General features: G+C 41.4%; 1 protein-coding gene across 2 annotated transcripts in view; it reads left to right on the top strand.

Moving 5' to 3' along the window:
- Window positions 1-6,958, top strand: part of PARVB (parvin beta) — a 56,613-nt gene extending 49,655 nt beyond the window's left edge. For both annotated transcript variants that reach the window (XM_054399403.1, XM_054399404.1), the window contains 3 exons: window positions 583-684; window positions 3,678-3,750; window positions 6,871-6,958. In XM_054399403.1, coding sequence (XP_054255378.1) covers window positions 583-684; window positions 3,678-3,750; window positions 6,871-6,947 — 252 coding nt within the window. In that variant the 3' untranslated portion in view covers window positions 6,948-6,958. The remainder of the gene's footprint in view (window positions 1-582; window positions 685-3,677; window positions 3,751-6,870) is intronic.
- Window positions 6,959-14,269: the final 7,311 nt, after the last annotated feature.

Below are 14,269 nucleotides of genomic sequence, written 5' to 3' on the forward strand. Positions count from 1 at the left end.
TAGCAGTTCAGACCAAATACTCTGCACAACTACGGAGTACAAATTGTAAATAACTCCCAGGTGAATTGCTTTTAATGTCTTCTGCTTAGAGGTATTTACTGTCTGTAGGCAGTTTAGTCATTGGCTTATGATCTTGCATGGGTTAATGCTATAGCAATAACTGATGGGCTTTCTTGTTCTGCTCAGGAAATGAGAGTAGTGGAAATAATGCTACCAGATGTAGGGAGAAAGCTTTGTATCCTCTGTTTTTCTTCTTTTCTTAGAGAACTGATATTAAAGCAGTTGGATCATCAGGCTCTTAAGAAAAGACTTATTTACTGATAAATGCTGCAATGGTATAGGTGAATCCAAGGAACAGATGAAGCAAAGCCCTAAATACTTGTTAACACTGCTATCCTTCCTATGCCTGAAAAGAACAGTCTTTGACTCTTGAACTTATCTTACCCTTCTGTACTAGCAAACAACAGTGATAGAAATCAAGGTACATAATTTGGGCCAAGCATTCTTTGTTCTGTTTGTTTATGAATGCTCATTTGAAAACAGATGCTTTCACCCAGGCATGTCATCAGTATTTCTGTTTAGTTTGCAGATGGTGTTTACCTGGTTTTGCTCATGGGTCTCCTTGAGGACTATTTTGTTCCACTTCACAACTTCTACTTAACACCTGAAAGTTTTGATCAAAAGGTGGGTAGAATCTCTATATCCTTTTTTCATTGTTATCATGTTTTCCAACCATTGTGTCCTTTCTCTTTGTGCCCAGTAAATCAGAACCTGGTATATTCTTCTCTTCAGGAGCTTTAGCAAAGATGCACTGGCTGTGACAGCTGATAGTTAATGTGACTGAAGTTGCTAGTGAAATAGATGGGTAAATTTACCACAGTTAAGGGAGAAAGATATTTGGTTACCACCATCAAATGAGACTTAAAGTTTACAAATATCTATAATTAATAAATCAGTAATAAGTGTTTTGTATTTGTATACTTCACAGAATCACAGTTGCCTAATACCCATTAGTTCTTTTCCGGTAGTTTATTTAACCTTCCTACAAACAAAGCAAATATAATTACTTGATAAATAAATGAGATACTCTAGTAGAAGAAATAGTATATGGGCCATAGATGTTGGTTGATCTGGAGTTAGAAGCTATAGCTGATCTAAAGCCAAATGGATGCCCTGATCCTGCTGGGGAAGAGCCTGCAAAAAACTGCCTGTATGAAGTCAGTTGCTGAGCACAGACATCTAGTTGTGTGTCCAGTTTCTGGCAGAATCAGAATCATTGCCAGTGTTGCTGTCTTTAACTTTTGAAAGAATGTGCTAGTTTATCTTTTGTGGCTATTTCCTTCTATTTGGTAAGGAGTGAATAACTTGCTGCCTAGCAGCGCCTCACACAAAATGAGATTTGAGGAGGCAGAAGAGCGGATTCTTCACAGCCTCAGATTGTCTTACTTAAAATCAGGGTATTAGAGATAGAAGGAAATTAAATAAATATCTAATTCCCACACTTGTTCCATTGTCCTGTGTTCTTCCTGGTGTTAACAATGAGAGGAACACAGTTTCTAGTCTTAAGCAGAAGTTTGCCTCTTTCTGCACTTGTTCCTGGACATGCACACACACCTGTGTGTATTTGGTGCCTGGTATCAGAATACTCTGAGCCTGATTGTGCTGGAGTGATGCCCCTGCTTTTTATTCTGCCGGATTCTGCAGTAGGGAGGATGCAAGTCTTGTGCTAGCTGAGCTGGAGCAGGAGATGGACAGGTCAGTGGTGGAAACCCTGGCAAAAGTTAGAAGATGAAATGCTTTGTAAGGCGAGGACTGTTTAAAATGGTGGGGTTTTCATCATGACTTCTGTGCAGATTGTTACTGTGAAGCAACCCTCAGCAAAGGTAAATCCTGTCTGAGGAATGGGACTTCATCATTAGGATAACCCAACTTTGCCTGGGTGGATCATAGCAGCATTACAAGAAGATTGAGCTACATCAAATGAGCACCATTACTGACCCAGGCTGATGTGCTGAGTCTGCTGGTTCTGTAGGTTACACAAGATTTGTTTTCTTCCTCAGGAGGTGACCAGCTGCTGTGTGGAAGTTAAAGGGGCTCCCTGAAGGCAGGAAATTAAGCTTCTTTAGGCATTGAGTTTATGAACAGGATAGGAATTAGTTCCTTCTGAATGTTATATACTGCACAGGAACTTGACAGAATAATGGGAAAATGATTATCTATGATGTCTTATAGAAGCTTTCCTTTAGAGCTTTCTCATGCTTTTTTATCCTAATACCTCGAGTTTTCACTCTTGTAGAAATGGAGGATGCTGAGTGGTAGCCAATATCTGTTCACGTATGATTTTGTTGTTAATGGCATGAATTCATAAATATCCAGTATTCCTGAAATAATGTGGTAGTTCTTGTGTGGAGACTCTGCCTCGAGGAAAGGGGATTTGTAAATCAAAGAAGGAGAGGCAGACTCTAGGTTTTTGGGGAAAGGAATAAATAGTTTTGTCTTTAAAGTGATTGGCTTTGTCACAATGAATGAGGAGGGACTGTGGTGAGTAAATAGGGATTAGTGAAGTCCTGTGCAGTAAGTGCCAATGGGGGAGCATGTGTAATTCTGATTTTCTAGATGGGTAGCTATAATTAAATCTCTCCCTCTCGGTATGTATTTCCAGAACTGTCATTTGCAGGAACAAAAATGCACAGATTTTATAATGCAAATTACCTTGCTTAAATTTTAGTAAGCATGAATGAGAAGGATGCTGTGCAGATCTCTTTACACCATAAGGTTTGCTTCTCAAAGGACAGATTAAAAGACACCCATTTTCTTGCATTTTTTCCTTTTGGTTCATTTTCTTTCCTCTGGCTTTATGTTCTTGTGTGATCCTTGGTGGCTTAGTCAGGAAGCTTTTTCTGTAGAGTTGTACTTAGCTTGTTTTACAGATTCACTGCACTAGGAAGTCTAGAAACTAGTACCGTCAAGCATTTGCTAAAACATTTACTTTATTAGAGAAACTTAGTTTGACTTTTATCTCTGTTTTCAAGTAGAGGAAGCCAGAGCACCAAGAGACTGGGGGAGAAGCACAAGGTCATGCAGCCTGGCTCCTTGATGTTGTGTTGCTGTCTGATATGCAGCTGAGGATAATGCATTAAAGACTAATGTTTGAAAATAATTCCATTTAGTGGTCTTCTTTCTTACAGACTTATATACGTTTTCTCATAGGTGCTCAGTTAGGTCACTTCTGTTAAATTCCTTGTTGCTTGGATGGCAAGTGATCTCTTGCCCCATGTAGTGTGAAATTCTGGTCTTGAGTACAGGCAGGAAGAACTCAACAAAATTCATCTCTGTTGTAGTTGTTACTGGGAACTCTCTGGCCTCTGCTGTAGAGACTGAGATCGGTGCTTAATAGAGTTTCTTGCTTCATATGGTACCTACTCACATCTATTAATTTTAAATTTGGAAATCTTAAATTACTTCCTTTGTGTCAAAAAGTGAATATTTGCCCTATAAAGATACAAACTTCAGTGTCTTAGTCTCTGATACGTATTTTCTGCCATGCTTAAACATTAAATGTTTAATATTGATTTAAATAGAATTATCATTCTTTGTGTCAAGTGCAGAGGGAATAAAGCATGTATAAAATCTGACTGGAGGTTTTTAATGCCTGTGTAACACTTTGCCTCTTTCAGGTCCATAATGTTTCCTTTGCTTTTGAGCTGATGCAAGATGGAGGACTGAAGAAGCCAAAAGCTCGCCCTGAAGGTATGGACATGTTGCTAGGAATAAAAAGAGGAATTCAAACTTTATGACTGCTAAATGAGCAATTTTTATTCCTGATGTCACAAACTACATATGTTAGAGGCTTATGCAGAATAAAGAGAAAGGAGGAGCCCCCAAGAAATGTTCAGTTTGACTTAAAATGAGATGAATAAATAGATTAACAGGTAGTGAAGCTGGTTATGGTGGGGAGAAAAGGCAGAAGATAATATTAAATTGTTATGTACCCTGTCAGTGCTGTTCTTTTAAATTTGGGGATGAAAAGTCCTTCTGAGAAATTCAGTGAAACCAGACACTAACGTGGGAAAGTAAAGGAGTGTTCTGAGTATTGGAGCTGAGTCAGTGGATATAAGAGGAAGACAAGGAACCTGGTGAAATGCAACTGCACAGTCAGGAGTGGCAGTTTTTGAGTAGAATGGTTGAAGAGATTGCAGTAACAGACCAAGTAAGCTATATAAGCCTTTTCTGAGAGAGAGAAAATGTTAAAAAACCAGGAGAAGACTTCTCTAGTGAAAGCTTGTCCTCTTTTTTGGTGGGTTTTTAATTTTATTTTCATTGGTTAATTGGCTGATCTAGAAGAGTAGATTTCCTTCCCAGAAGGTAATCCTTACACTATCATCAGTGGTATAACAAAGGAGCAGATCTTTTATTTGCTCTGGATAAGGTGTGTACATTCGGTAGGCAGCAGAACATGTCTGAGTGTTTTATTGAGTGAAAAGGTAATTATCAATACAAGTTAGAGAGTCTGGAGAAGAGAAGGCTGAGAGGAGACCTCATCACTCTCTACAACTACCTGAAGGGAGGTTGGAGTGAGGAGGAGGCAGCCTCTTCTGCTTGGTGGCAAGTGACAGGAGTAGAGGAAACGGTTTCAAGCTGCTCCAGTGGAGGTTCTGGCTGGATGCTAGGAGATACTTCATCACAGAGAGGGATCTCAAACATTGGAATAGTCTGCCCAGGGCAGTGGGGGAGTCTCCATCACTGTAGGTATTCAAGCAGTGTGTGGACCTGGCACTTAGGGACATGGTTTAGTGTTGACCCTTCACTGCTGGGTCAAAGGTTGGACTGGATGATCTTTGAGGTCTTTTCCAACCAGATGTTTTCTGTGATTCTGTCAGTCTGGGATGGACATGGAATTTCCCCTACTGGAAGATTTTAAAAAGTGAAAAACCAAAACCCAAACCATACAACATTAACCATGTATTTTAATTCAGCCTCAGGTTGGTTCATAAGCTTAATGCAGGATTTCCAAGATAAAGTTCTCTAAGGACAGTAGTTTCTTCTGACCCTAAATTTATATACCAGTGCACTGCCACATGAAAGAAGAGGGTCTATTGCTTCTTTTAGAATTGGAGACTCCTATGGAACACCTGCCTTATGAGGAAAAGCTGAGAGATCTGGGGCTGTTTAGCCTGGAGAAGGGAAGACTGATGAGGGATCAGTGTCTAAAGGGGGAGTGTCAGGTGGATGGAGCCAGTGGTGTCCAGTAGTGGGACACAAACTGGAACACAGAAGGTTCCACATAAACATATGGAAAAAAGTCTTCCCTTTGAGGATGGCAAACCACTGGAACAGGCTGCCTAGAGAGGTTGTGGAGTCTCCATCTCTGGAAGCATTCCAGACTTGGGGAATAGAAAACTATTTGGGTGGAATGGGGCAAGCACACACTGCAAATCTCTGGCCGTTACAAACCTAAGTGTCTGGGGCAGGGTTTTTTTTTGGCATTTAATTGTTTATCCAACCAGCATCAGTGGGTAAAATCTGCTGATAATTGTCTCTTCTCCAGGTATTTGCCTTGATTTCCCAGCTTTAGAAATGTATGGCTGTTGCAAAGTGTTGTTTCTCATGGCTAAATTTACATTTTATATCCATCTGGGGATTTAAAATGTACTAGGTCTTAAAAGATAAACTAGGTCTTAGAAGAGATACTAATGCTGATTCTGGGTGTTACCTTACTGGGAATGCTATGGTTGTAAGCAACTCTTTATGATACCTGGAAAAATGAGAAGTTTGTGTTTCAGTTAGCCAGGTAAGGCATCTCTTTTTTTCAGGGAGTATTACCTCACAGTAGTTAGGATCTTTCCTTTCTTTGGGGCAGGAGAAGAACCTTTCACAAAGTCAAAATACAATACGATAAATGAAATATGTAAAATTATACAGGAAAAAGGGGAGAAAGAAAAGTTTGAGAGGTTATTGAAAGTAACAGATAAAGTGTGGGGGTTAGCATGTTAGTATGGGGTGGGAGGGAAGGGTGGAGAGGTCCTGGCAATGATTCTTCAAAACAGGCAGTAGGTGTTTACCTTGGATCTCACATTCATTGTACTTCATCTGGTAACTGATGTCTTCCTAGTTCTTTGAATGATTTAATTGTCTGCCCTTCCTTACTTGTAATTCCATATATATTATTTACAATGGTCTTTTTGCTTCCTCTTCCTCCTCCTTCCTTACAACATTATATTCAGTTGTTTTACTTCTTCAGCCTTCTCTGTGCTATGCTTCCCCCCATAGTCTCTGGATTACATGTCTGTGGTATTTCCTGGCATTTTATTATAGTAATAGGTTGGGAAGTGCTGGCAGAAAAGTCTTGCGTTTTTGTTATTGAGAACTGTTCCAGACCTGTTCCCTGGCCTAGGAGGGTAAGAAGGGATATTGGATAATAGAAACCTTTGACTCTGCTAAGAGAATTTAGACTTTGTTTATTGGTAGACTGTAACATTACAGACTTGTGAATGTGTGAGATCCAACATCTCATATGTATGTGGCTATTTGCTGCTCCTCTGGCCAGTGAAGTCAGTCAAAGTATTTCCTCAAGTCTTTATCCCAGGTTTCAGACCAAAGTAGACTTTCTCTGTAACCAATTTAAGATGAGGAGGGGAATTACCTTTCTTCTTTTGTTCTTTCATTCAAGTTAGCTGTGGCTGTGTTATCATGAAGCTGGTTTGGAGTATATCATATGGGACATTTAAGAAGCTTGGTTTGGAGAGATCAGAACTCTGGAGATTTTTGTTGCTGATCTCACTGGCTCAGACATGTGGGGACTTTTGTTCCTCTGAAGACAAATGAAGGAGAATGAAAAGCAAATTAAGAATTTCTCCTTTTCTTCCCCAGATGTTGTCAACTTGGATCTGAAGTCTACCCTCAGGGTTCTATACAACTTGTTCACAAAGTACAAGAACATTGAATGATCCTGGAAGCTGCTGAGGTCTTCATTCTTCCAACCTCCTTAGGCAGAAATCACAATAAACACCCTCTGCATGCTCCCATTGTGCCTTACTCTATACTTATGCATTCTTCCTACAGCTGTGGTCTCTCTGTAGCTGTTTGCCTGACATTCCCACTAAATGTAATACGTGTGTATTCTTTAGGTCACTTGAAAATGTGTAGGTATTTCACGCTTTTAACCCAAACATATTGTTGGTTCTGTTGTATGTTGTGATCAACAAATGTTCTCTTGATAAAGGAAATATACCACTAACCACTATACCACTAAGCAGGGAAAACGTGAGACCTTCCTCATGGCTGGGTAGTCTTTGATCCTACAGTTCACTTTCTTTTGCATACTCCTTGGTTGCAACTGGTGTTTGATGATTTTCCCATCTTAATTGTTAGCAATAGAAAGTCAGCATTGAAATTTATTTGGAAGCTGAGCCTTTTCTGTTAAAAAGAAGGTTTTGTATGTGCTGTTGGGTGAGTGGGCACTGTCTGAAGCTAATGGCAAAAGCTTCAGTTTTTGTATTAACCTTATGCTACTCAGTGTTATGTCCATTCAGTGTTTACACAGAATATCTCTTGCAGTGGGATAAGCAGCTAATCTTTTTGATGTTCACTTTTTATTTCATCTCCTGTCTAGGAGAAATTTATTTGCTAGAGCCACTGTCATCTGTTAAGCATAGAGCTTCAATCAGCTCAGTCAGGAACTGGTTAGATAAGCACAGGCTGGAATCCCAGTCCCTGAGGGTAAGAGAGAAAGTCTGGAGAACAGAATACTCTCTCCTGGTCTGTGAGGACTGTGTTAGAGATCACTTAGACAAAAGTCTGTGGATAAAGTCCCATTGCAGAGGGAAAATACATTTTGCATTCCTTGGCTCCCTGCTGTCTAGCCAGGTCCCTCTTCGTGTAGGTGCTGCATTTATTGTTAACCAGGTTCACAGCAGGGTGGATTTAACTGAACTGGAGCTTCATCCTGATCAATCCTGTTTCCAGGAAGAGCAATGTAGGTAAAGCTGCCCTAAACTCCTGTTTTTCTTTGCCTTTCTGTGGCCCATGTGTGATACTTTTTCCTCTCAAAAATCTAAGTCAGTATGAACATTTTTATTGAAAAACTCTTTGTGTTACTGGAGTCTTATATCTGTTCCCAGTGAGTCAGTAGGATAGATCTGAAGGCTCTTGAGTTCATCTGGAATGCTGAATGCTCTGCAGCATTAGAGCTTCCACATTTGTCAGTACTTAAGGAATGTCTGTCTTTTCCAGTCCATAGAACTTGCCTTTTAGATGCATCTGCTTGACATGCTGAGTTCCAGTGAGCTTTATTAGCATGGAAGCAGCACAGATACTCCTCAGCTCCTCATCCTGTTTCTGAAGATGAAAACCCAACAGTGGCAGATTTTTAGAAATCAGTTTAAACATTATAGGACTTTTTACTCCTCTTCCTCACAGCCCCGTGCTTTCAGTATTAATGTATTTTTAAAGAGTCTTTTCTACTCTTTTTAACAGTGTTTACTCTGGATTTCTAACTACTTAAAACCAGCCTCGCAGATAAAATTCTGGACTTGTCATAGCCTTTGTGACAGGAGTTGTGTACTGTAAGCAAGTTAAAATGCAATGCTATGTTTGCTAAAAATCACAGCAAGAGTGTTATGCATGGTCTGTGACAGTTGTGCTATTTATTCAAATAAATAAATAAATATCACTTGGGTTTCTTTTTTTTTTTTTTTTTTTTTTAGCTAAATGGACAGGTCCATGGGAAGAACTCTTGAAAAATAAGCTTCAGCTGTCTTCGTCATCAAGGATCCTAGATATATGATGAGCAAAGCAGTGATCTCAGGTTTCTGGTGCTTGGTACAGGTGATGGGGTTGTATGAGCAGACACAAATGAGTGGTTTCATCAGCCACTTCTGTTTTTCGTACTGCTCAGCTACTGGACTTGGTCAAGTTGTTTGCTTTTTTCCTTCCACAAGAATTAGCTGAATTACACTCTGACAATGTTTGAAAACTTAGGGCCCAGTTCTTCCACAGACACACAGGAGGGAAGCCTGGCATGCCAAAGCCAGTCCTGTAAGTGTTTACAGAGGACTTGGGAAGCCAGAAGCCCAAGTAAATCAGGAGTGATACTCAAATCACACAGAATCACAGAATGGTAAGGGTTGGAAGTGACCTCTGGGGATCCTTTAGACCAACGTACCTGTTTGTGCAGATTCTCCTAAATCACATTGCACAGGAACCTGTCCAGGCAAGCTTTGAAGTTGTTCAGAGAAGGAGACTCCACAGGTTCTCTGGGCAGTCTGTTCCAGTTCTCCAGCACCCTCAATGTGAAGAAGTTTTTCCTTATGTTTAAGCAAAACTATGTTCAAGCTTGCATCTGTTGCTCCTTGTCTTATCACTGAGCACCACTGAAAAGAGTCCAGCCCCATCCACTTGACCTCTGCTCTTCAGATACCTATATGCTTCCCTATGCTCTGACAGGAGAGAGCATCCAGTGGCTCTCCAGTAAAGCAAGGCCATGTGGAGAAGCAGGAAAATGCGTTATCAGAACATGTTACTGGTGGGAGTGCTGTTGATTCCTTGAATTGTTTCTCAGTGGCTATTTTTATGTAAGGGCCAGGTGTGTGTTTGTGTGCATGAGATGTGCTTTGGAAATGTAGACAAAGACTCTGGCAGGAAGATATGCACACAAGCTTGAAATAAATGCAACTCTGACAGAATTTGCTAGTGCTGTTCTACAGGATCACAGAATCACTCAATGTTAGGGGCTGGAAAGATCCTTGAAAGATCATCCAGTCCAGCCTCCCTGCCAGAGCAGGATCACCTAGAGTAATTCACACAGGAACACATTCAGACAGGTCCTGAATATCTCTGGAGAAGGAGACTCCACAAACCCCCTGGGCAGCCTGTTCCAGTGTTCCTTCACCTTCACAGTGAAAAACGTTTTCCTTATGTTTACATGGAACTTCCTATGCCTCAACTTCCACCCATTGCCCCTTGTCCTGTCATTGGACTCACCTGGAAGAGCCTGACTCCATCCTCTTGGCATTCACCCTTTACATATTTATAAACATTAATAAGGTCCTCCATGCTAATAAGCCCCAGCTCCCTCAGTCTCACCTTGTAAGTCTCTCCACTCCCTTAATCATTTTTGTGGCTCTGCACTGGACTCTTTCAAGCAGTTCCCTGTCGTTCTTGAACTGAGGGGCCCAGAACTGGTCACACTATTCCAGATGCAGCCTCAGCAGGGCAGAGTAGAGAGGGAGGAGAACCTCTCTGGACCTACTGACCACAGTCCTTCTAATACAACCCAGGATACCATTTGCCTTCTTGGCCACAAGAGCACATTGCTGGCTCATGGTCAACCTTCCATCCACTAGGACCCCCAGGTCCTTTTCCCCTTCACTGCTCTCCAACAGGTCAGTCCCCAGCCTATACTGGTCCATGGGGTTGTTCTTGCCCAGGTGCAAGACTCTACACTTGCCCTATTGAACTTCATTCAATTTCTCCCTGCCCAACACTCCAGCCAGAGGACTAGATACTTCACACACTGGTGACAGCCTCAGTTTTTGTAGAAAAAAGATGCTTGTCCATCACATATTTCAGCCTTGAAAAGCTTTGAAAGCCTATGAACGAGGCTTTCAAGAAAGAAGTCTTTTGATTTGCCAGTTAAGTAGGGAGAGACCTACTAATTACTGATGGATTTTCCAGCATTTGATTCTTCCTGCTCCTTCTGCCTGCTGATATGAAACTGGATTTGTCCAAAGTTCCCAATAGCATCTCCAACTATACCTTCCTTTTTTCCTTTTTTTTTGCTTATTACATTTCTAGGCTGTGGCATCCACTTCTGCAGAAGTAAGAAGGAGCTCTGGGTCTTTGCTAATTTGATATATTGTGTTTGTTGTCTGCTCAGAAAATACAGTTAAGATTATTCTTTAATTAAAGATTTGGGGACAAGTTCTCAGTTACTGAGAAATTGTTACAGATGGAAATTTGTTTTCAAACCACTGTTCTGTACCCCTGTCCTGGTTTTGCTGGGCCAGAATTCCAGGACAAGGCCAGCCATGGGCTGCATGCCATTACCAGATGTGAGTCAGCCAGGACAGATGGCTTGAGTTGGCTCACAGGTCTATCCCAGACCATGAGCATCACACTAAGTATAAAAGAGGAAGTTTGCTGTGAAGAGGGGAGTCTCTTGGTGGGGCTTCTTCTCAGTTTGCCCCTCTTCCCTTTCCTGGTCTTGAGGACTGCCTTCCTGGGTATTTTGACTGCTGCACTTCTGCTGAGCTGAGTATGGATTTATATATCTTGCATTGGCATAGATACCAGTTTGGTTACTTCATTAAATCGGTTTTCATTTCAACATGTGGGTCTTCTCTCCTTTTCTGGATCTCCCTTCTCTGCTGGGGAGGTGTGATAGAGCTGCTGCTAGAGTTTAGTCCCCAACACAGTCCTGTTTAGCTCATGCTTGACTATCTGTTCTTGTCTGTTGTGTGGACCTTCAGCATAGGGGTTGGTCCCTTAACAGTGTTAAACCAGACCAGCCTAATTAGTATCACTGCCTACTGCCTCATTCAGAGATTTCATGGAGGCCTGCAGAGTTACTTTTGCTTTCTGAAGGAGTTAATGAATGTACCTGAAAGAAATGTTCAGGTAAAGTAGTTGTTATAGGGAACTTTCCCTATTCATTCAATGATAGAAAAGGCAAGGAGGAGCAGGGATGCTGCCTGGTGGAGACAACTCCTGTTTTGGGTGAGTTATTTTGGGTCCTGGTGTGGCTAATTAGCTCCTTAAGGACAAAGGAATTAATCTTCTGCCTAGGTTTCTCCTTATAGTAAGTATGAAGAGTAATGCTGATCAGCTTCAGAAAATGCTCAAATAATCATGAGTGAGAGGTGTAATGGAGCATGATGATTTCATCTGTTGGCTGTCGTATGCAAAGAAAAAGTGCACTGTGTGTTGCCCCAGCTTATGCCCTGCAGTACCGTGGAAGAACAAGCATGTATTTCAGGAGTTGTAAAGTTGCATGTTTCCTGTGCTTGTAGTTCTGTTTATTTTAGTCTCCAGCAGGGAGCAAGCAGACAGACAATTAAGTTCCGGATGCGGCTGAGGTTTCGTTTTTGAGAGCAGTCAGTACCGCGCGGCACAGCTTCCCTCTGCCATACTCTGTGTGCTTGGCACCAGCCCACATGGGAGGCTGCAGCTTCGGTGCACAACACTCAGCCTGGGCAGTCAGTCTCCTCTCCCCATAAGTTTCATCATACCTGCTGTGAGAAGATCTTGGGAGAGCTGCTGGAGAATTACTGAAGGAAAGAATTGTAAGTTTGGGGAAAGGAACTCTTTGGAGTCCTTATTTATTTATTTATCTATCTATTTATTTATTTATTTATTAAACTGCAAGACTTTCTGTGTCACATGGACTGTTCTTGCTAAGATGACATCTCTTCTGATGCTTATGAACAAAAATGGCTCTTGAAACGTGCTAAACAAGGAAGTAAAAGTTGGTTTTAAATTGGGCACAGGCACACAATGTGTGTTTTATAATTTTCTTTTTCTTTCGGGCTTTCTGAAGGCAGAAATATTACTGTTAATCTTAACATTTCCAGCTGGGTTTTCTCTTCTGCTTTGTGAGATTTATTGGACAGTTTTTGCTAGGACAATGCATTACTAGGCAGGAGCAGGGGGTTTGTCTTTCCAAACAGGAAATAAAATAGTTGAAATGGTTTGGTATCATTGGTAAGCGCCTTGTGTGTATTCTACAGCAGGTGAAATACCAGAAACCCCTGGCAGCTCATTAGTGCTTTATATTGGGGATATTTGGGAGCCAGAATATATGAGGACTCATTGAGGAAAAGTGAGCTGATCTGACCCGCTTGGAATTAGTTGTTTTAATAGTAGTTGTGGCGTTGCAATGTTGTGTGAGAGTCTAGCTCTTGACCTAAGAAATACTCGCTTGTTGGCTGCCTCAGCAGGTGACAGAGGAGAAGTAAAACATTACCTGACTTCAGAATAGGCAAGCCTGTACTGTTTGTGACATTGTCTCACTTACAGAGAGTGAAGGATCAAATGATACTGTTTCATGTGAATAGCCAATAATTAAACATCAGTCTTATTTAGAAATGCCATTGTGAAGTGCATTCAAGCTGTTGTCTCCTGCAACAATCTCTTCTCCAAATACTGATAAATAATACATGCAGGAGCGTGGAAGCTGGGAAACACAGCCTGTGAATCACAGCTCTGAAGAGCATGTTTGGAAGGTGGGCTGCAGAGACTGAATGAGGCAAACATGGAAGGCAAACATCCACAACCAAATTGTTCATCACTTCCTGTTTCTCATTAAACACCTAACCCCAAGATTGAGGCCCAACCCAGTTGTGTTCCCCTTTGTTTTTGCTGTCTAGTGTCAAGCCTCACAAAAATTGAACTTGCCTTATGAAAACCTGCTTGTGAATACTGATTATTAGTAATAAGCAATGAATCTATTAAATGCTAAGGAGCTGCACTTCTCAGGTTCTGAGAGGTGGGAAATCAAGGTAAGTAAATGTGAAGCGAACAATGAGGGGGGGGAAACAACTCTAGCTCTCCAGATGGTCTCTTAGCAGAGCATTGCTATTTAGGAATAAGATCTTAGGGATATAATAGATCTCTTAAACTGTGATCTAAAAAATCAAACAATCTTAGGAATGAGAAGAGGAATGGGGAACAGTGCAGCAAACGATGAGAGGCTGCAATGCATCTTCCTGCAGGTCTGGTTCCCAGCACTTAAGAAAACCATGGGATAGCACTGGAGACAGTTCAGAAAGCAGCAGAGTGGTTTCCCTGGGAAGGACAAGTAAGATGTAAGCTGTGTTTCTTTGGTTTTGGAGAGAGATGACTGTTGAGGGTGTAGGATAGTTATACAGTAGTAACATAGAGTAGTAACAATGATGTGAGTAATGTGAATCAGCTGGTGTCCTTTGCACTATGCATAGTGGGGATGTTCAGGAGAAGCTGCCATGTGGTGGGTCTAAGCAGCAAGAGGAGGTGGTATTTCATGCAGGGGGGACCCATGCTCATCATCTCTTCACTGTTGAGTAGTGGGGGCTACGCATATTCAAGGGGTGAAGGAGAAGTTCTTGGAAAGTAAATGTGTTGACAGTTTCTAATTAGCAGGATGTCAGTTTCAATTTAGGAAGGCTGAACTGCAGGCTGTTGGAAGTGTTTTAGGGAAGTATCTAAACTTGTTTGCTCTGTTTGTGTATTTTTTTTCTCCCTCTCCTGAAGTTCTGCTTTTGGGTACTGTAAGGGATTGGCTTCCAGGCAAGGT

Source organism: Indicator indicator, chromosome 3, assembly GCF_027791375.1.
Source record: "Indicator indicator isolate 239-I01 chromosome 3, UM_Iind_1.1, whole genome shotgun sequence".
NCBI lineage: Eukaryota > Metazoa > Chordata > Aves > Piciformes > Indicatoridae > Indicator > Indicator indicator.